Source organism: Brugia malayi, assembly GCF_000002995.4.
Source record: "Brugia malayi strain FR3 genome assembly, contig: Bm_v4_ChrX_scaffold_001, whole genome shotgun sequence".
Classification (NCBI taxonomy): domain Eukaryota; kingdom Metazoa; phylum Nematoda; class Chromadorea; order Rhabditida; family Onchocercidae; genus Brugia; species Brugia malayi.
The window spans coordinates 10261540-10287165 of NW_025062479.1; the positions used below are offsets into that span (position 1 = coordinate 10261540).

Genomic DNA, 25626 nt, shown 5'->3' on the forward strand with positions numbered 1-25626 from the left:
ACAAAAATGAACGACTGTTTTACTTCTGAAAGCTAGCTCTTATGATGAGGATAGCACAATTTATATACGGTACTGAGCATGGCAATAATGTATGGGTATGAAAGAAGTCTGATCACGATCAAATGAAGAGGTAGGAACGATTTAGGCAGTAGTGGCAGGAAAAGTAATGCCAATCGTAATGGATATTCGAAAAATTGAATACCACTCTGAAATGAATCAGAATTTAAAACCAGTGCGAGGTTTTCTCATGGACTTCTGAAGTCCGGACAGGGCATATCTACAATTCATAGATAACAGATGGATAGAAAGTCAAGCACATGTTTCATTCGTAATCATTAAGATATCCGATGTTAAAATGATGATACACTGCCGCCATACATTGTTGGCAGCGCAGAAGAAGAGTGATAATGAAATCGAAATTGGAGAGCTGGTGTGTTTGACGTACCGTTTCTCTCGACTCAGAAAATTTCATAACTTATCATAGCGAACAGCAGAAATGCTGTACTGAAAGAACTTTGGAAAACAATATGGGACAAAATATACAAATAGGATGATGAAATGGTTCTATTATAGTTGATAAAAAACAATGGTGAAAGTCTGAGCCAATATTCTGATCGGATAGACTTACTAATACATAATAATCACTCTAAAACAAGTGTTTTAAATCGGTCTTATACAGTTCAACGGGACTTTTGATGGATAATTCATTTAGTCTGATTCCAAGCTGGAATTCAAATCCCACGTTTTAGAACTACGCTTTTTTTTTTTTCTAAAGAAGCTCAGCTTAAATTTACGCCCCTTCATTATTGAATATTCTAACGATTTTATAGGAGTTTTACTTAACAGAAATAAAATTTTATTACAATAAAACTGAAGCTGTAAAGCTTCAATGAGACACCGGTCTGGAATTCATTTGGTCTGATTCCAGCGGTGCAGTGAATCGAAAAAAAAGCACCGCCCTCTGTCTGAACCAAAGTTAAAAGATAAATAAAATAACCGAGTCAACGTTCACCATAAAGAACATAAGTAAAAGAAAACAGAAACCAGACAAAAAGAAGAGCTGTAAGGATGAGTGCACCTATTTCAGGGAAATAAATTTTTCAAATTTCTTGAAAAATATCGCAAGAACTACTTTTAACGTTTCGTTTCGCCAGAACTTTTCCTGCAATAATCTGAAGTTGCTTCCAAAAATAAAACATTGCAGATCTGATACGAATTCCATTTTAGTTATTCTTCAATTAAAACTGAAATCTTTCCAATATAGGATATGAAAGACTCTAATGTGAAAGAAAAGAAACATGTGCACACATAGTAATATTCACTTGAAGGCAAATACGTACTTGCAAGAATGAAAACGAAAGATTTGAGGTTTGCTATTCCGACAAAAATTTTAGCTAAATAAACTAAATACAACCATCTAAATACAACTCATTCCGAAGAACTCCAATTACGGATCATTCCATCGATTTCATATGGCAACTGCGTACGATCCCATTTATCACGGAATGTCTCAACAATCTCCGAAATCTTCGCAGCAAAAAGTTCCAAATCCACCAATGGCCAACCGCGACTTTTGTTCACGGCCTAATTGATTTCTTATCAGACTTGCAAAGAAATGAACCGAGAGACTGTAGTGCCAGAAATAAATCATATACAAATATGCATTAATTATGCCCGTCTGAAGAATGATACTTTTTTCCCACAAAATATATACCTAATTACTTCCACCCGTTGAAAACTTACCATATGGACTACAGCATCGAGTTTATTGAGATCGATTTTAAGATTTCGTTTACTTTCTTTAATAGTACCAATTTCACGATTTGAATTTGAACTGATCTAGAATGAAATACTTCTGAAACCCTATTTTAAAGTATAACAACATTATAAGAGAGATATGAATTAGTTTTTCTGTAATTTTATTTTTAATGGTACTCTTTCGATCCAATCTAGTATTCTCAAAGTATTCTTTAGCTTTGCATCAGTTTGCAGAAATTCAAATTTTATGATTACATTACACGGTTACACCCAAAATAGATTTTCATTAATGAGGATTTACATTTGCGATAAGTCCACAGCGTCAGGAAGATCAGTAATATGAAATGATTACGAAGGATAAAGTGAGTTAGCACGAATGAAGTAATGCAACACTTTAAGAAATTTGGTAGAATAAAACTAACAGCATTTATATACTGTCCATTCTCAAAATCCTTGTCATCATCCGTTACAAGCTGGTCACCTTCACTCAGCACACTATTTTCAATATCAATACCTTCGATTTGACTGCTGAAGAATATAGAGATTATGAAAAAATCCAAAAAAAAAAAAAAAAAAAAACCCCGAATATTAACTGAAAATCTTGAAACACAATTTTTGACCAAATCAATCGATTAAATGTAAAACAAGAATTTTATAAAAACAAAACAGAAGATACAAAAGAGTCAGTTAATTTGATGCCCTATAGAAAGATTTCTAAACAAATACCAACCTCAAATTGGGATGGCTTGTACGGCACTTTCTAAGTGATTTCTTGATACAACGCCGTTTTCGAGACAATTTGTAAGTGTGCAACCCACGTCGCTTGATGCCTGTTTTCTTTAAATCCTGCAAAAAAGAATAAAATTAAGTTACGCTTCAGTATGTGCAACTGCTCTTATAATATAAAATCTGTTTACATGTTTTTAAGATTTAAAAATCTTTAAGATTTCGATTTCCTTAACGTAGTACAGATATTTCGAAAAAAAAAACTTTTGGTATATTTGTTTCTACTTGACCGCCCTTCATATGAACTTCACAGTTATTCGCTACATATCCACTCAATTGTTTTCCACGATCGTCATCACCCACCATAATGCCATTTTCTTTTAACATCCTTTTCACATCCTAAAAAGTTAAGCGTGAAAATAAAGTTTCCATTATCTTTATGCCGTGCCAAAAACATGGATCCACAAGATGTTAAATCTGTTTTCCGTTTTCTTATTTTAACACCACGCAAATTTATTTGAATTCAAGAATGTTGAGATCTTGGTTCTCAGAATATTGCACTTTTCCTACCTCCAGACGCTTCAAGAACTTCGAATCCAATTCCAGAACTGCTCGCTGGCCCATATCCAATAACAATTTTGCCATAAGACGAATCTGACGTCCTAAATTGTTGTAAATGTAAATTTTAAACACTTTCACATCATATTTACAAAATTTTAGACAGGGAATAGGAAACTTCCTACAACTTATAGTGAGGAGAACACAACCCTAATATCTCCGTAACCAACAAATGTTTCGCTAACATTTTTCTTTTAAATATAACCTTCATAATCAGTCATTGGATTATATTCCACTGCATTTTGATGAATCAGTCGGAAATCATTAAGGAATTCGTCAGGTGTCTTATAACTAGATGCTTTTGAAAACATAGTGCCTAGATCCATAGGACTTTTAATATGCGTATAATAATCGGGTACATCTACAGGATCTACTGGTTGTACAAATGCACTGAATCGACGGTCACGGATTAAACGAGCTGGAAAATGAAATAATGCAATATATGTGGCAAAAAAAAATCAAATAATTTGGTTTCATTAAAAAGCTGCAACTAACCAATAGTTTCTTCGTAATGAAGAATAACTTCTAAATGATACTGATCATAAAGCTTCTTCAGTTCTTTAATCTCATCACTGCTGAGTTGGTTCGAAGGTTGTACCATGTCAGCTTTTGCAAGTGGAGGATATTCGTCAGCTAAAAAATACAGCTAACACGATACTTATTATTTCAAATTAGAGCTCTATAATTAAGGGATTTGTAAACACAGAATAATAGTAATCATTCCAGTCTCTCTTAGAAAAATGTTCCGAGATCTGGCAGATGTTTGAAATATAATTATTTAGCTTTATAATGAATTTAATAATGGGAAGTCTTGTAGACCTGAGTTGTAATTCAACAACAAAAAAAAAAAAAAAAAAAACAAAACAAAACAAAACAAAAAACAAAAATAAAGAATTAAACATGTCCAAAAATTGCATTATCAAAGATTTCAAAAGACAATAATTTGCCGTTAAATGTTATGGGTGGAGTACAAGCTGGTTCGACAATAACGTGCCGAAAATAAGCTTCGAGTCGGTCAGCTGGAGGCGGAGTTATTTCCATTGAATCTTGAGAACGAAACACCAATTGAATCTGTAATAGCTCATTATCATTTTTATATAGTACGAGAACAGAAAGCTTTGTCATTATGTAACTAAATGTGGTTTTCAGAAATGAATATTAAGAAGTTAAATCTCGCCAAAATTCAATTAGCCATTGAAATTGACGTTCGATATTTTGAATAGACTTCCTGCACTGCATGAACTGATATAATATGTAAGACCAGTATCTTACCCCAGTTTTGAACCTCACATCTTTTTGAAGAATTCCAAGAGCAATATTATATTAACCTACCTCGGCAGGTAGTTCCGAATAGCTACATTCTGCTGTCGAAAGAAGAAAGATGGAGGTGAAACCCGTAAATGAACTGACAGCAGATAAAAGCTGGAAAAGCAAACAGCATAGGGTAGTGAGAATCATTGGGATGATGTGTATTATTATGGCAAGAACAATTACTTCATGATTTTGGCAAAAAAAAAATACCAGATTCCAAACTGATGAAGGTACTGACGAATACCACCTGTCAATGGAAGGAATTAACAGTAAACAAGGTGTTCCGCTTGATGAAGCTCGAATAGCTGATTGCACACAATGAGAAAAACGTTCTTCTGGTAAGCCTACAAAAAATAAAGCGCCAGATAACTCAACAAGTTAAACAAAAATAGAAAATAACTGCAAAAATAACCGTAAGAGAAGAGGTTGGCCATTGAAAGTGAAAACACCGGGAGATGATCCAGGTGATTTATGATAACAGGTAAGATATACGACGTTTGACCTATATTACTGGAGGAACCACAAAGCAATAAACGAGCTAAAACAATTTTTTCAGGAAATAACAAATCATTTCAACAGGGCAGATAATATCGAATCATGAAAAAAATATTTCTCAAAATCTCAAAACAATTTATAATGGTATAAACATAAGTAAACCTAATTACTCATTCCAAACTATGGGAAGAATTATGCTTATTAATTCCAACTGCCATTATTCTGGATTTTTGATCAAGCCTATAGCGCATAATATCCCAACATATAAGTCAATATATTCTCTCGTTTAATAAAAAGCTGACTATTAAAAAAGAAAAGTTTAATTGAAACAGAATTCTTTCCTCACAAATACGAATATTATTTTTATCGATAAAATTGTCATCAACTTGCCAGATGGTACAGCAGAAGTTGAATAAACTGTTTTTAGGATTCGCTCGATACCATCCAATTCTCGATCGTTATCAATTACATCGTGGTAACCTTTAGGAATGCGATGACATATTACAGCGATCACATGTTCTAACAATATTTTGAGTCTGTCATCCAAAATTCGCGAAGGTATAGTGAAATCTGAAAATCTCTGAATGAAAAAGTTCTGCATTATGCTCCGCTGTAGATTTAATTCCTAACACTCACAAAACCTGAAAAATTTAAAGACAGAAATTCATACCTCTTCGACCAGCCGGTACAATGCGTCGCATAGCAATATCGAAATCTTTCTTTTCCACTTTCAGTGCTTTAGGATCGATGCAGACCTTTTCTTTAGATGAATAGATTTGAGGAAATTGAGATCGAAGAGCAGTAAGAACTGCTTCCGTACAAAGCGACTGAATTATATAATGTAATACGCACAAGCTTGGTTATTAGACACGATAATCAGTAATCAATCGTTGCTTTTACACATCAAAGAATAAAAGAAGCGTAAAAAAAAAAAAAAAAAAAAAAAAAAAAGCTTTATCGAACCTTTAAATCGGCGCCACAATATCCCGATGTGCGCTCAGAGAGCCATTTGAAAATGTTGTCTGATGGTCGATTAATACCCCATGATGACGTATGAATTTTTAAAATTTCCAATCTCGCATTTTTATGAGGCAAACTAAAGAAGACCTGACTTTATGGAAACTAACTTCGAAAAATATTAGGTAAAGGAACCGAACAATCCTTCAATTTTCTGAAGGAGTCTATGACGAAACAAAACAAACCGGAAGCTTAACTCTCGATCAAATCGACCAGGACGCCTCAATGCAGGATCGATGGCATCTATCCTATTAGTTGCTCCGATTACAACAACCTCAAAGAAATTTCCTACTGCGTGATGAAAATATGACAAATGCTTGAATAAATGTAAAAGGCAATAATAGAAAAAAAAAAAAGACACTAAATACCTCGCAGCGACTGTCCAACCCATCCATAAGTGCCAACAAAGTTGAAACAATGGAGCTATGGATTTGATCCTGTTTTGAACTTCGAACTGGAGCCAAACCATCGATTTCATCAAAAAATATTATGGAAGGACGCATTACGAAAGCTTGTTCGAAAAGGGCTCTGAAAGTACAAAATCCTTAGTTAATACTAAATAGGAAATCTCATTTTAATTTTCAAACACGAATCACCAGAAGCTAATTTTATAGTGCAGATGATGGGATCAGTGAAAAAACTGAAAAGCGTACTCGATATAAAGTCAGAAAAAAAAAGTCGACGAAATGCAATAAATAGTTATTTGACATAAATGAAACGTTAACCTTAACTGTCGTTCAGACTCGCCTATCCATTTACTCAAAATATCAGCTCCTTTGCGCATGAAAAATGCTACTTTTTTATCACCATGACTGCATGAATTGGCTAACGCACGTGCTACAAGTGTCTTTCCCGTGCCTAAAAGTGTCGTTGTAATCGTAACTCACTTTTTAAACAGCCAACTTGAAATCAATATTTTCTTAGTGACATCATTAAGAAATATAACTTAAAAGCATTAAACACGTGCCTGAAAAGTGAGGCATTTTCGTATCAAAAAAGTCCCCGTTGTTAATTTAATGAGTATCCCTAAACCTATGGTCCTGTCGACTTGCAAAACTGCATAATGTATAATCAAATATAAAAATATAAGTGTTATCATCTGGAGGTTATCAGCTTAACAGCATAAAAAAGACAAACCTGGTGGTCCATAAAAGAGAACTCCTTTCGGCGGTTGAATACTGAATTGAGAAAAAATTTCACCATACAGTAACGGGAAAAGAACTACTTCCTTCAAAGACTGTATGTGACAATCCAAACCACCAATTTTGCTAAAATCAATGCTGCGATCAATGTGCATGGGATCAATATCTGAACCGGAAATATTAGCCGCTCCAGCTTTACGACGGATTAATTCACGCACGCCAATTGTATATGACAGATCATCACCTGAAAGAGAAGAGTCTCTATTATCAGGAGTATAAAGCTTTCATTATAAATTCTCCAAAAAAAAAAAAAAAAAAAAAAAAAATAGTTTATATTTACAAACTGCTATTGTAGAAAGTTACAAAGACATTTTGATTAGTGAAAAAATGGTTTAAAGAATAAAGAATTCCTGAGTGATAAAAAGGTATCTGTTCAGAGCAAAAAGAGAAAATTTTTTAGCTAAAACTTACTATTAACCGGACGCAGTTGAGCTCTAGACTTCTTCATTCTTCGCAAACGATGACATTGAAATCGAGTATCCTCGTTAGCCTCTGTGGAACTTTCAGATGAAGTAGATGATGAATTATTCCTACCAAAGAGTGATTTTCTGTAAAGCACGTAAAATTCATGTAATGTTTAAAATTAAAAAAATACTAGCACAATATAGATAAGAAATAAAATAAATTATTGAGATTTCTCAAAGAAACATTAAAAATGCTGCACCGATGAGTATACCGTCGTGATCGTGATCCTCCTAAGTCATTATTCAAAAGTTCACGTCGAACGGTATATGTACGAGTAGTTTGAGCACGCGGTTCAACACAAAATCGTGCTACTGGATTGATATGCGTCCTTAATGCATAATGTCGAGGCTCATTATCATCCGTCTCATCATCGTCCTATTATATAATTAAAAAATTTCTCGAAGTTGGCATAACATTATATCCACATTATGACCATTATTTTTATTTTGAACATCTTCTATGTGTTTTCACGTTTTCTCATGCAGCACTGAAATCGCATAAAACTATTTTAAAAAACTCCTGAACTGTCAGAAAACAAAGATACTTTGAAAACCTAAAGCGTTTGCATCCGTAGCTATGTAAATAAAGCTACAACTACACTATTATTTTTGATAATTTTAGAATTTTTTAAAACAATTTTATATGATCCAAGTGCTATGTGAGAAAAAAGATATCTGCTTTGGGACATCCATCTCCAATGATGTTCCGGTATTTGCAGATGTGAGCGTTCAGAATCGCATAACACATAGAAAACCAAAAAAGGAAAAGAAGAAATATGAACTGACTTCTGGAGCATCATTCGTTCGATCTTCGTCACCACCTTCTGAATCTTCTTTTTTAGGCTGTCGCCTACGAAGTGAACTGCAATAGAAACTAATGAACTAATATAATAGTGAACGAAAAAACTTAATGAAATCCACTGTTATGTTTCACTCGATACTATTAAGAAATAATTCAAAGAAATCAAAGAATCCTGTAAACAGCGACGAATTTTACTGTGATTTCACTTATAAATATTGTAATAATTGTAATCCTTTACTATCAGATAGTTTCATATAATGCAATCGTATTGGATAAATAAGTGCTTTACTTGTATCATCAAGAGCCAGCCTCTCTACCACTCCTAATCTGAAGCTGTAAAAGCGAATTTAAGAAATCATAAAAACAACAAATATATTTCAACATACTTGCATGCCACAGCATTTTTGGCCTTTTTTTGAGCAACAAGTGTAGCCTGCTTCTTTGCCTGACGTCGCTGTTTCACGCCTTCATACATATTTGGCTCTACAATTTCCTGTTTAGTATCAGATGCAGCTAATGAATTTGCCAGTACAGGGCGTGAATCTTCTGCTGCTGAATCTGAAGCCGGGTAGTTAACTTCGTCATCAACTGGAGATGACGGTTTCGACCTGCAATATAAGTTTATTGAAAGCATTCATCTTCTACAGCTGAATCTAAACTTCGTCATCAACTGGAGACGACAGTTTCGACCTACGATATAAGTTTATTGAAAGCCATTACTTTTAAAGGATTTTCTAATTCTAAAATACTGTTCTACTTCATCTTTAAATGCAGGCAGTAAGTATGTTACTCAATGTTGCCTTGAAAAACCAAATTCTATGTTCCTAATACCAGAACTGTTACAAGACAAATTTCCTTGACTCACAGTTCTCTTCCTAAACTGAACATATCAGTAACTAAGCCCACACACATAATTTCCATCTAAACAGTGAAAATTTGAATCACTTGAGTGCTTCGGTAGCTAAGGAAATCCGAAACTTAACAAATAAAAGACAATAAAAATTATAATTTTAGCAGGAAAATGAAGCAAAGTGATTTAAACCATAAATTTTATTTAGTTTTGTAATGTCAAGTAATTTGTAATATGGAACGCTCAGAGCATACATCGCGTATGCATGCGATGCAAGCAACATTGCTGAAGACAATAAAACTGGAATAGCTATGTAGTGTGACGAATATCTCCAATATTTAATATCCTTGCATGGTAATTCAGCAACAAAGAAGTTATCAAGACATCTCTCTTCGAAAACAGCTCATTTCCCACACCTCCTGTACTTAATAACTCATTATTATATTGAATCCACTACTAAGAAAACCCATGCAGAGGAGGCTACAAAACCTCGATTTCTTCCGGATTTTTGAATGCATCATACAATCTTCGAAATCATCATCAACATCACTCTGTCCATTCGTCGGAACACCGTATGTATCAACATAGATCCTGTCTTTTGATCTAGTCGAATAGCGGAAGGTATGAGGTAGCATATATGAACTATTTATCTGAAAGCAGTAAATGACTTGTCCAACTAATTTTTAAAATAACTAGTTCTTCACTCGCTGACATGAATCAATCACACAATCTGCTTTTTTTTGCTTTTTTTTCTCACGTATCATGAAACAACTACCAGAACAAAGGTAAATAGCAAATACGACTTGGAATCTCACATCCTTTCTTTTCTTTTAGCAAAAAAAAAAAAAAAAAAGAAATATAAGCGGCTTTTTTCTCATTTTTTCTCACATCATTTTTTCAAAGAAAGAAACTCGCTTGCAATATTTCCCAAGCAAGTTGCCATGCAATATGATACTCTTCTGGAAAAGGAAACGAAGGCATTCATCAATTTTACCTCACCATGAGGCCTCTTGAACTAATGTAAACTTAATACAAATAAGTAAACTAAAACATACTGGATTTCGCGATCTATTGGCTCGATCGACCAGAGAGCGTAACAGTGAATCCCCCGTGGAATTACTGAGAAGGAAATTTTCATCCAAGCTCATATAAATCGCTTGCCTCTCTCGAGAGGAACGTCGTGGAAACTGTACCGATCCATCTCGGTAGCCATATTCTCCACGTCTTGATGACATCTACACACCACTACACTCTCTGCCTCTGTAAACGAATACGTTTCAAATAAATTACTATCATATGAAATAACATATATTAGGATAATGTGAACAGCTATTTAAATAAAATAATGAATAGCCTAGATTAACTAATTTAGAAGTTATTGCAAACTAACGAGTACCAAACTTTTCCTCTTTTCTGCAGTATTTATTTTATTATTGTTTGATCATTCGAATAATTTCAAATTATTCGATCAGCTCACAACTTTTACTTGTAAAACCTCTCACTGTCAACAAACGTTTTTAATCACTACATTAGCCTGAAGTCAAAGTATGACTACAATAATATAGGTCATGCAGCAAGTAGCCATGAACGTGCAATATGTGTACTGCGAATTCTAATGTTATGATTTTCAGTCTTTCTATTTTGTCTACGCTTATACGACAAAAATACTTTTTCTAGTAGAATGTTAAAGGTCAAGTATGAAGTAGGAATGATGATGAATTTTGTAACTTCTAACTTTCCTTATCACCTTTCTAGCACTTCTCGTTATACCTTGCATCTTTTCTCTCCCTAAAATCATACTGCCTGGTCATAACTAATATTAATTAGCTATCGATCCATACACATACACATATAAACACTTACATGCAACATATATTGGCATTTCATGGTAACCAAGAAAAAACTGAAATTTCCCTATCCCAAATTAACTGTCACGATTCTTGCGTTAGTCACACCGAACCGTCCAACAAAGGACAAATGCAAGAATGCATACAACTGACAACACCTGCACTACCTGCATATCAGCTTGCTGAGCGGCAGTGAAACTTGTGAAATAAATGAGTACCAACCGTGGCGTATTTCAAGTTTAATTTAAAACATTTTTATTTATCATTTATTTATTTATTTTTTCTAATATTTCACTACTAACATATTATTATAATTTGTATTTAAATTGTTTGAGATTAAAAACTTGTAAAGTTTAAAAATGAGCTTAAAAATGTCTTTCTTTTGTTTGTAATTGTATCATCATGATTTTGCTTTTCCCAATTCTTGAAAACCCTTCAGGAAAAAACGGTGGTAATAATAATAACCAATAAAAATAAATTTCAAATTAAAATTTGCAATCAAAGCGGATTTCTAAAAAAAATTTCATTCAAATTAAATTTAAAATCAATATTTTCAATTAAAATAAATCCTTGACTACTACAATTTAACAATTGATATCATCAGTGATAATAATAACTCTAATAAATAAACTTGACAGAATAACTTCAACATTAGTTGTTGATTAAGTTCTATCAATTATCAATTAAACAAATATCGTGCATTTGCTGTATTATTATTTTTTTTTTTAATTTAATACTCGTAACAATCAACTGAATTAATTTTTCAAAAAACACAGACTGTTTCGTATTTTCATGCCTGCTCCTAAATCAAACTTCAGTCAGCATAATCACAGTCAATAAACTCGCTTCTTGTCACTGTAATCATATATGTAACCAAAGTATTAATTAATCATATATGTAACCAAAGTACTATTAAATGTTAATACAACACTATGACAAATTTGAATATCAACAAAAAAATAAGATGCGAAAATTGAAAGAAACTTTTTAAAATCATACGTGACTAAAAGTCATTAACAACTAACATAGTGAAATCTTCTAGAATATATCAATTCAACACTTAGTGATATCACACCGAAGTGGTTAATAAAACGAACAAATATACAAAATTAGAACCGAAAACTTTTCGAAACATTTTTAAATTCCATACTCATGTGAACTGAGAGTGTGCAAAAGTTTGTAACCTTGAAATACAAGTCGAAAACAAATTCGAGTGACTTTTGTGCAATAATTATACCAAAAACTGAACGAATATTATCAATGCAATATTATGCAATACTATCGTGTATTGTTTAGAAAATGGACTGGTGGCCATTGTAGCATGTAGGGAAATATATAAAGATAAAAAGAGAACAAAAAAGACTTTTTCTGTTTTAAAAGAGAGTAGAAGATATTAGGGACAATTTTTGCTCATCAATATACTGAAGCTTCATTACCGTTACTGACCTTTTCACCTCTAACTCCTAATCGATCAACCAGACCATTGTTTGTCTCTTGTTCTTCAACAATTTCAAAACACAATAAATGACGTAATAAGATGCAGAAATTCACGCCTTCAAGTTTTTCAATAGAATTTTTCGTTTCCACCATAAAAAAGAATTAAAATTTGCTCCCTTCCACATTACCTCAAGGCCAATTTAAAACGCAGGAAGACATCGTAATATATAGCAAACCCCAGCAATGCATAATGCATAAATCACATATAGTTACATCACAGGCCAGTGTTTCGAAGCACCGAAATCAACAGTTTACAAAAGTGAAAAAAATCTCAATCGTCAAAAGTTTCTAAAGATTTTCTTAACTGATATAAAAAAAGCAAAGGATAATACTGGTTTATGTTGTATCAGGAAGTCTTTGAATTGGATATTAAAAAAAATTTTATTGCGCAATTTTCGTCATTGTTTACTCCTGCTACACTATCGTTAATACAAGAGAGAACTTCTATATAATGTACATGGCGTACCAAAACATTCAATAATGCGAAACAAGACTTGATATCTCAAGCTCAAACCACTAATAAAAAAAGTTAACATAAAAGGCACCTCGATTAACTCTGCATACACAGTGTATTTTATTCAAATGACAGCGAATGTCGCTAAGAGAAAATGAGAGTTCAATGTAAAATAATTCCACATTTTCGACAAGATTTTTTTTTTTTTAAAAAGGCCAGTGCTACATAATGGGATTCAACCGAGCTGAACAAACAATAAAGACAAAGTGCAGCTATCGCAACCCTATAATTAAAATGGAACTGCCTAATTATTTCGCAGATTCTTCTTCTATAAATTTGATCAAATCAGCACGTTCTTGAGGTTTCTTTAGGCCTGCAAATACCATCTTCGTTCCCGGAATATATTTTTTCGGATCTAATAAATATTCAAATAGCGTTTCACGTGTCCAAACCACGCCCTGAAATATACGCGTTTGTTAAAAGATCTATTCCATTAATCATAATCCACAAGCAGCATATTATTTCGGGATAGATTCCATTCAATTTTTGTTTAGCAAAATTGAAAGAGGTAAATTACCAATGTCGGATACAGTAGAAACAGTCTTGTTATGAGTTTAAAATATTCGAGAAAAATGGAATTTTCGAATTTTTTCGGATCAAATATGAAGTTATTTTATAAATGCAGCAAATTATGTGGTATTCATCAAGGAGAATACCTGAATAAGATGATACAAAGGGGGGATTTAACCTAGGTCTCAATGGACAAACACAATGCTTGAAATTTTATGCATTAGAGATAGGATAGATGACTAAAAATTATCTCATAAGCATAAAAAATATTTTAATTTACATATATGAAATATTTTAACCCTACAATAAATATTTTAAGTTGATGCGATGACTCTAGCACTCCAACTTTATTTTACATGTGACAGTCGCCTAATTAGTTTCAGTTAAACTATATAGATCTTTTAGTACAGCTATTAACAATAACAATGAGACTAAACATTAAAGAACAATAAATCGTAGGAATAAAAATGCTATTCAAAGCACTCAAATACCTCCAATATGAATATTTATGATGCAATTGCATATACTAGTTAAAAATACAATAGTTAAAATGAAACCTTATTTTTATTGGCAGAAGAATATGGGTAACCATCGACAGTTCCCGATTTACGCCCAATCACACCTTTCAAAGTTGGACCATTTTTATTTGCATCTGAATCGATTACATGACACTGAAGGCATCGCATTTTGAATAACTTTTTGCCTCTTTCGTAATCACCTTCCGGAATTGACATAATGATATGTACGATCTGCAAGATATCCGCAAATACGTACTATACAACAATTGCACTCATTATGAGTAATTAAAAGACTAGCTACGTTTAACGTATATTCATAACAAATATTGTTTGTTTATCGTATGAAACGGCATACATCCACGTTAAAAATATGATTTCAGAATAAGAGCTGGGAAATTATACGGAATAAATTTCAGAGTTTCATTTCTTCCTCCACTTTTTTTCTCTAATATTCATTTTTTATTTCTTTTGATAACCTAAGAATTTCTCTGAAAAAAAAAAAAAAAAAAAAAAGCAATGCAATTCCTCCAACCCTAAAACGCACCCAACCCAAATACCCAACAACACTATCAGTTGACCACCATCAATCAATGCTCTGGAACTCGGTATTTAATGCGGTCCCTCCAATAGCAATGATATTGTCTCAAGACAAAAATATTTATTAATTTGCATTGGTAAGTTCTACAACTATATCTTTAATTTGTTCATCAACAACAAATGATTGGATGTTGATATAATTCAAACTAATACATCGTATATTTCAGAATGAAATTTTTTTGAAAGAATTGATTTGATGAGGGAATTCTAGCTATTTCAGAATGATGAAAAATAATTTTATTCTTAACATTGATAAATAATAAATTAGTTGGATGTGATGAAAATGAAGAAAAGATTGTCAAGTTATCAGACAATATGATCAGCATTATCATTTATTGTGATGATAATCGTTTTCGTTGTTGAGAATAATGTTTAGTTCGATGGTTGATACGCATATGTTGAACCAAGTCAGCAGTTAATCGAAATATGTTACCACATATAGCACAACAATTTTGATTTGGTACATCAAGTGATGCAAAATTTTGATTCAGCATTGTGTTCATCAAGTAATCTAAATTATTAATAATTTCTTTAAAAAAAAAAAAAATAATCTTAGCAATATTTAAGATTTAAAATTTGTTCTAGCAAACAAATATTCAATTTTGACATTGTTCTTATATTCTCTTCAATCTTTTCCTAGGAGAATAATAAATCAAAAAAACTTTTTTTTTTTTTTTTTAAAAAAAATGAGTTGGAAAAAGTTAATTAACTATTGAATGAAATAAAAATAATAAAAGAAATGAAAGAGGAATAAAAGCGTAATAAATTTTTATTTTTGATATTGAATAATCAATACAAACTTGTATTAATAAGAATGATAATCGAATAAAAATTATTATTAATATTAAAATTTATTACGATTATATTCCTACAAATTTTTGTGTGAAATTAAAATAAAATTTATCATATATTAATTGATTTAAATTAAATGGTGTTGATCATTTCTATAATTAAAATTAATAGAAATTGTAAAAAAACTAAAGATATATTAGACTTTTAATTTTATAATAATTATTTCCTCTTTTCTTCTTTTTCTAGTCATAACATGGAAAAATAATTTTTTTCCTGAACTTCTTTTTTAATCTGAAGAAATAAATTTAAATCGTTTTTTTATTTTTTTGTAATTAAATATTTAAATAATAGAAATAAGTAAAGGGAGAAAATATGATTTGTTTACTAGGTAACAGCGTAATATTGAATCGAAAACTCATTGCTGTATTTTGATTTTGTTGTATCCCTTTTATATAATTAGAATGCATAGGTGTTGTAATATATGGTTGCATCAAACTTGCATAATTCTGCAATTAAATATTTAATTATTATTTTGTAATTTTGTTTTATTTTTTAAGTTCCGTACATAAGGACTTTATAAATAACGTTCATTTAGATTCATTCTATTTCAAACTTTGATACCAAATAAAATTTTAAATCAATTCAATTTTATTCGAAAAGATATATACACATTTATTTATTTATTTATTTATCTATATTGTTGATATTACATTATTTACTTGTTAATTATATTCGTCAAATAAAAGTAATGATTAATAAGGAATCCTGGATATTTGCATAAAAATGCTGAAATAGTATAATATTAATAAAATATATCTTTTGGAACAAATTTAAACACAAATAATTTAATTCAATTTATAAATTGAATCATATCTAAAGAAAGATATGTGTGAGTATTTTATCCTTTTTTTTTTCTAATTGACCAATTAATGGTTATAAAATCTGAAATTAACTCTGGAACGATAAGTGATAAAATTTTTACTTGTAAAACGATAAGTAATAAAATTTCTAAGAAAAAGTGACAAAAAAATTAATCAGAAGCGTATTTTATAACAACCTGGGGAATGTGATCATTTTGAAAATTGACTGAGCATGTATCTTTATCATTACTGTTGACATTATAACAATCATCCAAAGCGGGATTCCATATGCGACACCTTTTTGTTATTACCTCATCATTATTCGCCATAACCGTGAAATTAATAATAGAACTGTTCCTGAAATATTATGCACAATAAAAAAAAAATTTGTTTTTCCAAAAATATTATATTAATATAAATATGTAATTTTTGTGAGAAAATTCAATGATTTCAACAAATTTTGCCAAGCATCCTTCATTAATTTTATCAAAAATACTAATTTTTTTTCAATCACCTTTTATTTCACTTATATATTTTTTTTTTCTATTTAATGAAATTCTTCAAACAGTAAATTAGAATGTATGTAATTCAGAGAGTAAGTTGTGAATACTATCTTATCAGTTTGACAGTTTTTTTTTTCTTTTTCATACATTAAAAAATTCTTTAAAAATGAAATTACAAAAGTAATTTTAATTTATAATAATTAAAATTTAATTTGTAATAATGATCTTGTTAATTTCGAAAAACATGCAAGATATCAATGCTGAAATATTATAAGATAACAAAATTTGTCCATGAAATTTTTTCTTTTTAAAAAGAAAGAAAAGAAATTAAGTAAAATAAGCAATCCGTGAAACAATAAAAATTACTTAATATGTAATGGAAAAGGATTGAGTTTGTATTTATTGGAGAAAGTCTTATATCATCAAATAAGATGAACTAGTAGGATATATCCAGATAATTATGCAAACGAAGAGGAGGCTTATTAATATTTAGCAAAAACAGGCATAGCAAACATGATCGAGAAAGGTGTTTAATATTCATGAGCAGTGGATGATTTAATTTTGTCACATTTCTTTCCAGTTTAGAATATTGGCAAGCTAATGAAGCATATGAAATGAGATATTCTGTGACGATACAATGATGCTAATAATAATACTTTATGTCTTTAGCAAACAAATATTTGAATTTAAATAAGTAATGTAAATTATAATATTTCTAACGAAGGAATTTTTCAATTTTTCATGAATACGGAAATTTTAAATTATGTACGATTATATAACTTATTGTTAGTGTAAAATTTAAAAACCATAAAACATTTAAAAATTGCAAATACAGTTTTAAAATTTATGTTAGATATCTAACGTATTAAATTTTTAAATTAAATAATTAAAGATAATAGCAATTCTTAAAGCAATAAATTACATTGGATAATTAGCTTGATGAGTAATGAAAATACATAGCACAATTCAAGAAAGCATTACCTCTTCTCTCTCTCTCTCTCTCTCTCTCTCTGTGTGTGTGTGTGTGTGTGTGTGTGTCTCTGTGGAATAACATCAAAGGCAAAGAGCCGCAAATAAATGTAGTACATATCTGCTTATCATTTACTTTATCAGTGCATATAATGACAATTTTATTTTTCAATTTTTTTTTTCATTTAACAAATTAAAAAGAAAATACTAAATTGATAAAATACGGATTAGGAAAGGGAAATTTTGCATGAATGAATCCATTTAATAAACTGATGTTCGTATCAACACTTTTATATTTTGTCCATATTCTGAACAAGGAATGAATATATCTGACTCAAATCATATTTCATCCTTTTAACAAGTTGTCTGTAGTTGTCAATTCCATTTACATCCATTACTTCATTTCCAAATTTATTCTGAAATTCTGCATACCAAATATAAATCACATGGGAATATAGGGGAAGCATTCATCCGTTTTACTTTACATATCGTGCGTTTTGATTATTCCAATGATTTTCTTTCTTAAAAATTTTAAAAGAAAAAAATTTGCAACTTTTATGACACAACTTTCCATTCTTTTTTTTTCTTAGCCCATATTTGATAAATGTGAACATTGTTTAAGAAATGAAGTGTCACATCAAGATATAATTTAGACTGCAAGTATATTTGATTTAATCATTTTATTTACAAAAAAAAAAAAGGAATAGTGCATTGTTGCTGTATGAATGAGAACTTGATGTATAAAACACTGTGATCATGTTTCGATGTTTACGTTAATGATCACTTCTGAATATGTCAGAATTTTAAAACATAATAAATAATAAGTAGTTAAATTACGAACAAAACAACTCATAAGCAAAAATCACAAACAGTATTTTTGATCCCCATCGAGCACTAATCAGAAATCCCTGTAAGTAGTGCATACAAAAGAAATGCAAATTTTTTAAAAAAAATTTATCACTCTTCAAAAATCATGCAAAGAAAATAAAATATGAAATCATGTAAATCAGAAAAAACAAATCAATAATCGCATCAATTCATTAACCTGTCAAAGTAAAACAAAAGGATATGAATTAAAGAGTTATACAAATTCTCCATCGTGTAGGAAAAAGATGAGCTGAAAATCATACTAGAAGCCTGATATGTTTTAAATAATTTTTTTCTTCTTTTTTGGTTTGCTGAGATATAAATCAATGTGAACCATTATTTAATAACACTTGGCTATCTCATTATGAAACAAAGCTCCATAGTTTATCCAAAAATCCGTGAGATTTTTCTGGTTCCTTTTCATCATCAACCTGCAAAACATGCTTAAATTTCGCTATATTCACTTACAAAATATTTTTAAAGTAATTATGCTCAAATTTTAACTTATAACAGCATTTCCCGCATATTTTTTCACCCATTTGCAAATAAAATAAGGTATCAATAATATACCAAAATATATGGACAAAAAGTTATTATCTTTAATGATAACAGTAACCAATCAGCTGTCCAATTTTATGATGAAATTAATTACAGTCACGTAGCAGCTAAGAAAGTGATAACAGAGTAACAGCTTCTACTACAGACATGAAGGGATGTTTGACAAGTAACGCAAAAAAAAAAGTTAAAAAAATAAACATTTAGGTGAAGTAAGATTTAAGGCAACTTACCCGGTAATAATTATCTACCGCGTTGAAAGAAGCACGTAAAGAACGAATTCCTCCACGAACAGGTGACGCAATTAATGAAGGATTGAAACTTGTATCCAGAGGACATGAGAGTGTAATTGTTGACGGGTCATTTTCACAAAAAAAGGATACTTCAGACAAAATAGACCCATTACGGCTGAACTGATTACTATTTTCATTATTTGTTTGTGAAAATATGTTCAAATAGTCATCATCCTCTAAATTCATCAACTCCTGCAAACAGTGCAGTACAGTGATAATGAAAATAATTCAGACTAGTTGAGAAGCAGGAACAAGATCTCGCCAAAGGCCTAAATATGATATACAATAGAAATATCTAAAGCAAAAATGAACCAATGAACTTTTTACCTGATTATCAACTGGAACTACTCCTAAACGCAATCGACCATCCATAATTTGTCCATTTCGAGAAAGAGCTTGCTGGGCATGAATTGGTGAAGCATAACGTATAAACATCCAATTGCCTTCTCTAGGAAACTGAATGAGAATTTTGTGATAATACTTTAATGCTTAAAGGTTGAAATACAAAGTTAATGTTAAAAATAAAACAAAATAATAGAAACAATACACGATGAGCCACAACTGTTCCATGTCGTGTAAATAATTTAAGGACATTTGTTGCATCTTCACGAGGAAAACCAAACACAGTAACCCAGTGCGCAGCAATTTCTTGTCTAAACTGATATGTAAATATTCAAAGTTTGCAAAAATTACTACTGAATAAGAAGAGTCAAATTCTTATCATTTTACTCGGATTTAATTCGACACATAAAGAACAACGAATTACTGTGTCTTAAGATCCAACATGCTTGACAAATTCGCAGATGAAGAAGTTAAATCTCTGGGTAGGAGATTTGAAGGAAGTAGTTCCTCCCTCATAGAACGAAGAGGGGGATCTGAAAAAAGATAAACAAGCTAGAATTAAAAATTGAAGATGGAACAAGGAAAAATATGTATTGATAAAAACGCCACAAAAATGAAATCTATTAAAGACACATAATTTAGCAAGTATCACCTAAAGAAGTTCTAATCAACAACAAAACTCGATTTTTCAGCAAAACTAGTTAACTAACAAAGATTTTTCGATGTTTCAAACTGAAAATTATGAAAAAGAGGAGAAAAAAGTACCAACGGGAACATCTGATCCTACTGAAGATAACTTATCCAAATCAGTATCCATGTGAAAATCTTCATATAGACCACCTAAACTGGTATTTTTCGTTTGTGTCAAAGCTGGTGACCAGTGAACACTTTTATTGGTTTGAGAACCTAGAAACACCATTTATTTTCATTTTTTTTTTCGCCTACCCGGGATGAAATTTTGTCTCAATGAGCTTGCAAGACATGGGAAAGTTGCTTTTCTGTATTCACAATAACGAGTTAGAATAACCTATCCCACGAATGCCCGCATATTTCATTTATTGTAACAGATGTAGATTCCATATACTCCCACAATTGCATGATGGAAATCAAAATATAAATCTGAAGCATACATTCACAAACTTAACTGCTAAATTATTTATTTAAGTAACAGTTTGTTAACCCTCCAATAATATGAAATAATGCTTAAATAAACATTTCAAAAGTGGAAATATATCATTCTCTGATTCGATTAAATCGACAAAACGGGTATCCATGAAAATTGAAAACATATCATTCACCATTTTAAATAAAATCAATAAAACATATAATCACGAAGATGCAAAAAAAAGGAAAATACAAATTCAAATTAGAAATAATTACTGCTCTTTGAGGATGAGGTTAATGTATCTTGTTCCGTTGTCCGCTTTTCTGAACTGTCATCTACAATTAGGTTAACTTATTGAAATATCCCATCAAATCACTCAGAACCTTCAGAAAATCTTGTTTTCAAAACTAAATTCTGGATAAACAGAGATTTTAGTATATAATTAACGAAGGCTCTGAATATAGGATAGGAATTATCTGCAAACTGAAAAATGTTGCCTTTTAGGGAAAATTAAGCATACCGAACGACATAATTAAACTGCGACGTCTACTATGAGAACCAAAGAGAAAACTTGGTGCTGAATGTTGTGAATGAGTATTACTACTAGATAATCGACTGGAATCCGAAAACAACGAAACCTCAGAATCCGCTATCATTGTAAACTCTGAAAATCAAATTCTCATATATCTAAATATTTAATGAGAAGATATATTTAAACTAACGAGTACATCCATCCTCTTGTTTTTTCTCTTTTTTCCTTCACTTACTAAAATTTGCTTTATTGCACTAAATTATTAAATGCGTGCAAAAACAAAACAAATGTAAAAAAAAAATCGATGAAGGTAGATAATCAGATGTACATAATTTGATAAAATTCCCGAATTCAGAAAGTAAAAACCCTGAACAAATCCAATATTGTTTACCCATTCATTAACCTATCCCAGTACCACTTACCATTCAGTGCCACCCATATACAAACCAAAACCAAACATAAGTATTGCAACTCAAACATGAACCAATTAGGAGAGGAATATTGAAAAATGTTGAAATTAGAGTGAAAATAATTTTGATTAATAGAATATGTTTAACAAAAGTTAATAAGTTCATTTAATATCCAAAGAAATTCCAAAAAAAAGAAATAATCAAAACTGAAATAATATTGCCACTAAAGAGAATTAAACCACCAATTTTGAAAACAAACAAAAATAAAAATGAAAAAAAAAAAATGAGTGAAACAGTTAGCATATAAAAAGAACTGTACGACAAAAAATCAAAATAAAAACTAACATGTGAAGAAAATAAGACTGCCTCAAAATTATAAGTAAAAAAGGAATTAAAAAGAGGAAAATCTCGAATGGTATTTGAGTAATTTTTTTTCGTAATTATGCAAATTTTATTTTAATAAGTTGAATATTGCTAGTTATGCTAGATACGTCAGCAATTGTTTTTTATAGAAATAATGCTTTGTTATTTTGATTTACTTGTAGCATTTTTGATAGTTTCAGCAATTTTTGTCGCGGATTTTAATATCGCGATCTAAAAATATGAGTTGCAAATTGTAGTAAAGATATCTACGTAATTTCCGCAAATAATGCTTATACTTCGGACTCTTTGTTTCCAAATTTATGCTTCTACATATTGAAACAATTTACATCGTTCTTTGTTAGCAATCCTTACAATCATGAGGATATCTACATTGTTCTTTGTTAGCTATCATAATCATGCGGTTATCTAATAAGCTCTTTATTAGCAACTGGTGCCCATGCAAGCACCTCCTCTCCTTTGTTTCGATCATTGTCTAACATCAATGTAGATTTATAACCATACTATTGTCAATTAGATCAGTTTTAAAATCATCCAATCCTCCGAATCAGTTTATTCAATTGTTGCCCAAATATTTAGCTGGCATCCAACACATCTCCCTGACATCAAACTTCTCCCCCGAATAACAATTTAACCAAATCATAAAGGTTTGTTTCCAAAAACATTTTTTTGCTTCCACTACAATTTTGGTGCCACGAGCCGGGACATGTCCGACAGTATAAGAAAAGGAAGCGAATTATCGAAGTCGAGAACTCTAGAACTTCTTAAAGAAGCAAGTGAACTCGATCTGACCTCCCCGTCTCAAACACTATCACGAGGGGAACTTCAGCATCAATACGAAATTAAATTGCGAATCGTCAAGGAGAAGATCGCACATCTCGAATATTATGCTGGGTTACTCGAAACAGCTAATCAAAATTGGCTGGATAATATTCAGAGCTTGACAATAGCAACGAGGAGAAAGGAAGAGGAGACGAAATACGCCAATATGGTTGACGATCCACAAGGTATTTTAAGTTTAATCACTAGAACAAGAGAAACTATTATTACCCTTAAAATACATACTGATGAATATTGCTCGGTACTACAACATTTAAAACAAGAAGAGGTCAAAGAATCATTTCCAAAGAATAGTATGATTCACACAAATCAAGCAGAAATAAAACTTCCTCAATTACCACTAATAACGTTTAGTGGGGATCCAAAATTGTGGAGGCAATTTTGGTGTAGTTTCAAGGCAGCAGTCCATGAGCAAAGCATCCCAGATATTCAAAAGTTAAACTATCTGATATCATGTCTTAAAGGAGATGCTTTGTTATCTGTAAGAGGTTATGATATAGCGCCAGAAAACTACGATGTTATAATAGGTTTACTAAAAGAGAAATATGGTAAACCTTTCCTTATAAAGAAATCACTCTACAACGAGTTGAATACCATCAAAAAAAATGACCGAGAGTGGAAAGCAACCATAGAAGCCATGGAGAGAACATTTCGACAACTGGAAGCTATAGGTGAAAATTTAGAGCATTCAAGCATCGAAATTACAATTGAAAATAAACTACCAGCGTGGATAATTGATAAATTATACCAATTGAAAGAGGATTCGACGAGTTGGTCAGTTAAGGATATCCGGCAGTACCTGACAAAACTAGTTCTAAGAAATGAAGAAGTTGCTAGAAGTCAAGCAGACACAAGGGAGAAGAAAACAAACAAAAATAATGTTAGAGGCGAAACGTCAGCTTTCGCCACAATCAACCAAACAAAGGGAGATAATACAATCAAATCAAAAAAGGTTCCAGGAAAAATTTCTATAAATGGGAAAAGGAAACCATGCGTATTTTGCAATAAGGACCACTGGAACAATGAATGTAACATCTATCCCACTCTCAAACTCCGGATGGAACGTTTGAGAGAAATCACTGCATGTTTCAAATGTTTACGAAAAGGACATGCAACAAGTGATTGTAAAAAAGGGAAACCTTTGTGTTTCCATTGTAAAAGTCCACACAATACAGCACTGTGTCCCAACAACTACAAGGAACTCACGCAAGCAGTGGATTCCAACAAAGAAAGATTGGGTTCAGTCACAATCGCTAACTCCATTACCGAAAAAGGAAATCAATGGAAAAAGCGAACCTTACTGTTATGTAAGGAAATAAATGTAACCAATCCAAATCGCCCAAAAATCCAACAAAAGGCTTTAATTCTATTCGATATTGGTTCTCAATTATCGTTCATATCAAAGGATTTGGCTTATCGATTGAATCTACAAGAAACTAACGAGATGGAAATAAAAATTGCTTCATTTGGTGATAAGACGCCAAAAACGTGTATCACTACTAAAACTGAAATCGGAGTAAAAATTGGAAATAAAGAAATAATCCGATTAGATGTAATAACAGTTAACCACTTGACGAATGAATTGCAAGTAGTTAATCTAAACAAAAAGGAATTGTTGATGATAGACAAAAGAAATCAGTTTAGTAATTTCAAAAACAAATGGAAACAACCGGACATACTCATAGGTGCGGATCACTTCTTCAAGTTTATCCAGTTTGACCAAGCAGAGAACTTAAAATCAGGATTTTCATTGATCCATACAAAGGTTGGACCTATAATAGCTGGAAGTGGGTATATAAATGAAATACACGACAGTATTTCAGAAACCACATCAGTAAGTCCGATTTCTCAAGTCAATGCCGTCAATATTCCAGACTTAGATCACTTTTGGAAACTGGAATTAATGGGTATACAAGACAAAATAAACTCTGACAATGATGAAAAAGCATTGCAGCAATTTAAACAAACTATCACTAGGGACAAGGGAAGATATCAAGTTTGTTGGCCTTGGAAAGATTCAAAGAACAAACTAAGCGATAATTTCGGACTTTGCCTTGGAAGATTAAAGTCGTTAATTAGGAGGCTTCAAATGAAACCTCAATTACTAAGTCGATACAATCAAACTATTGAAGAACAACTCAATTCCAATATAATTGAGAAAGTGTCATCGGAAATGAATGAAGTTGGTATTATTCATTATCTGCCTCATCACGAAGTGATAACACCAAATAAAACCACGACAAATCTGAGGATAGTTTATGATGCATCAGCTCATTGTAAAGGAATGAAAAGTTTAAATGATGTTTTATATCGGGGACCAATAACACTCCCTGATTTGGTTGGAGTTTTGCTACGTTTCCGTACAATGAAAAATGTAATAATAGCAGACGTAGAAAAGGCGTTCTTGCAAATAGAATTGCATCCAACAGATAGAAACTGCACTCGATTTCT

General features: G+C 31.4%; 4 protein-coding genes across 12 annotated transcripts; all 4 read right to left on the reverse strand.

Annotated features, from left to right (window-relative positions):
- Positions 1-1428: 1428 nt before the first annotated feature.
- On the reverse strand, positions 1429-10478 carry Bma-lex-1 (ATPase, AAA family protein; the record flags this gene model as incomplete). Of its 4 annotated transcripts, none has more annotated exons than XM_043074347.1 (25): positions 1429-1584; positions 1744-1839; positions 2181-2286; positions 2489-2604; positions 2749-2883; positions 3055-3146; positions 3308-3520; positions 3598-3735; positions 4050-4173; positions 4435-4524; positions 4624-4757; positions 4826-4951; positions 5299-5478; positions 5579-5735; positions 5872-6004; positions 6111-6199; positions 6294-6453; positions 6651-6783; positions 7063-7311; positions 7539-7675; positions 7804-7967; positions 8378-8453; positions 8780-9001; positions 9733-9893; positions 10299-10478. In XM_043074347.1, the coding sequence occupies 25 exons, from the start codon at positions 10476-10478 to the stop codon at positions 1429-1431; spliced, it is 3567 nt and encodes a 1188-aa protein (XP_042930281.1). The 4 variants fall into 4 exon arrangements, with proteins under 4 accessions (XP_042930281.1, XP_042930282.1, XP_042930284.1 ...); XM_043074348.1 differs by having other exon boundaries at positions 7792-7967; XM_043074350.1 differs by lacking the exon at positions 4435-4524.
- Positions 10479-13349: 2871 nt separating this feature from the next.
- Positions 13350-14345, reverse strand: Bma-cyc-2.2 (Cytochrome c type-1, putative; the record flags this gene model as incomplete). Its single annotated transcript, XM_001897061.2, has 2 exons — positions 13350-13499; positions 14169-14345. 2 exons carry the CDS (start codon positions 14343-14345, stop codon positions 13350-13352), a joined length of 327 nt encoding a protein of 108 aa, XP_001897096.1.
- Positions 14346-15850: 1505 nt separating this feature from the next.
- Bm3488 (Uncharacterized protein) lies at positions 15851-16707 on the reverse strand (the record flags this gene model as incomplete). Its single annotated transcript, XM_043074351.1, has 2 exons — positions 15851-16024; positions 16576-16707. The coding sequence occupies 2 exons, from the start codon at positions 16705-16707 to the stop codon at positions 15851-15853; spliced, it is 306 nt and encodes a 101-aa protein (XP_042930285.1).
- Positions 16708-19079: 2372 nt separating this feature from the next.
- Bma-npp-19 lies at positions 19080-21668 on the reverse strand (the record flags this gene model as incomplete). 6 transcript variants are annotated; one of them, XM_043074352.1, is made up of 8 exons in its annotated part: positions 19080-19148; positions 19506-19757; positions 19893-20021; positions 20113-20218; positions 20332-20440; positions 20673-20813; positions 21288-21347; positions 21533-21668. In XM_043074352.1, the coding sequence occupies 8 exons, from the start codon at positions 21666-21668 to the stop codon at positions 19080-19082; spliced, it is 1002 nt and encodes a 333-aa protein (XP_042930286.1). The 6 variants fall into 6 exon arrangements, with proteins under 6 accessions (XP_042930286.1, XP_042930287.1, XP_001897095.1 ...); XM_043074353.1 differs by lacking the exon at positions 20332-20440 and having other exon boundaries at positions 19893-20013; XM_001897060.1 differs by lacking the exons at positions 21288-21347; positions 21533-21668 and having other exon boundaries at positions 20673-20724.
- Positions 21669-25626: the final 3958 nt, after the last annotated feature.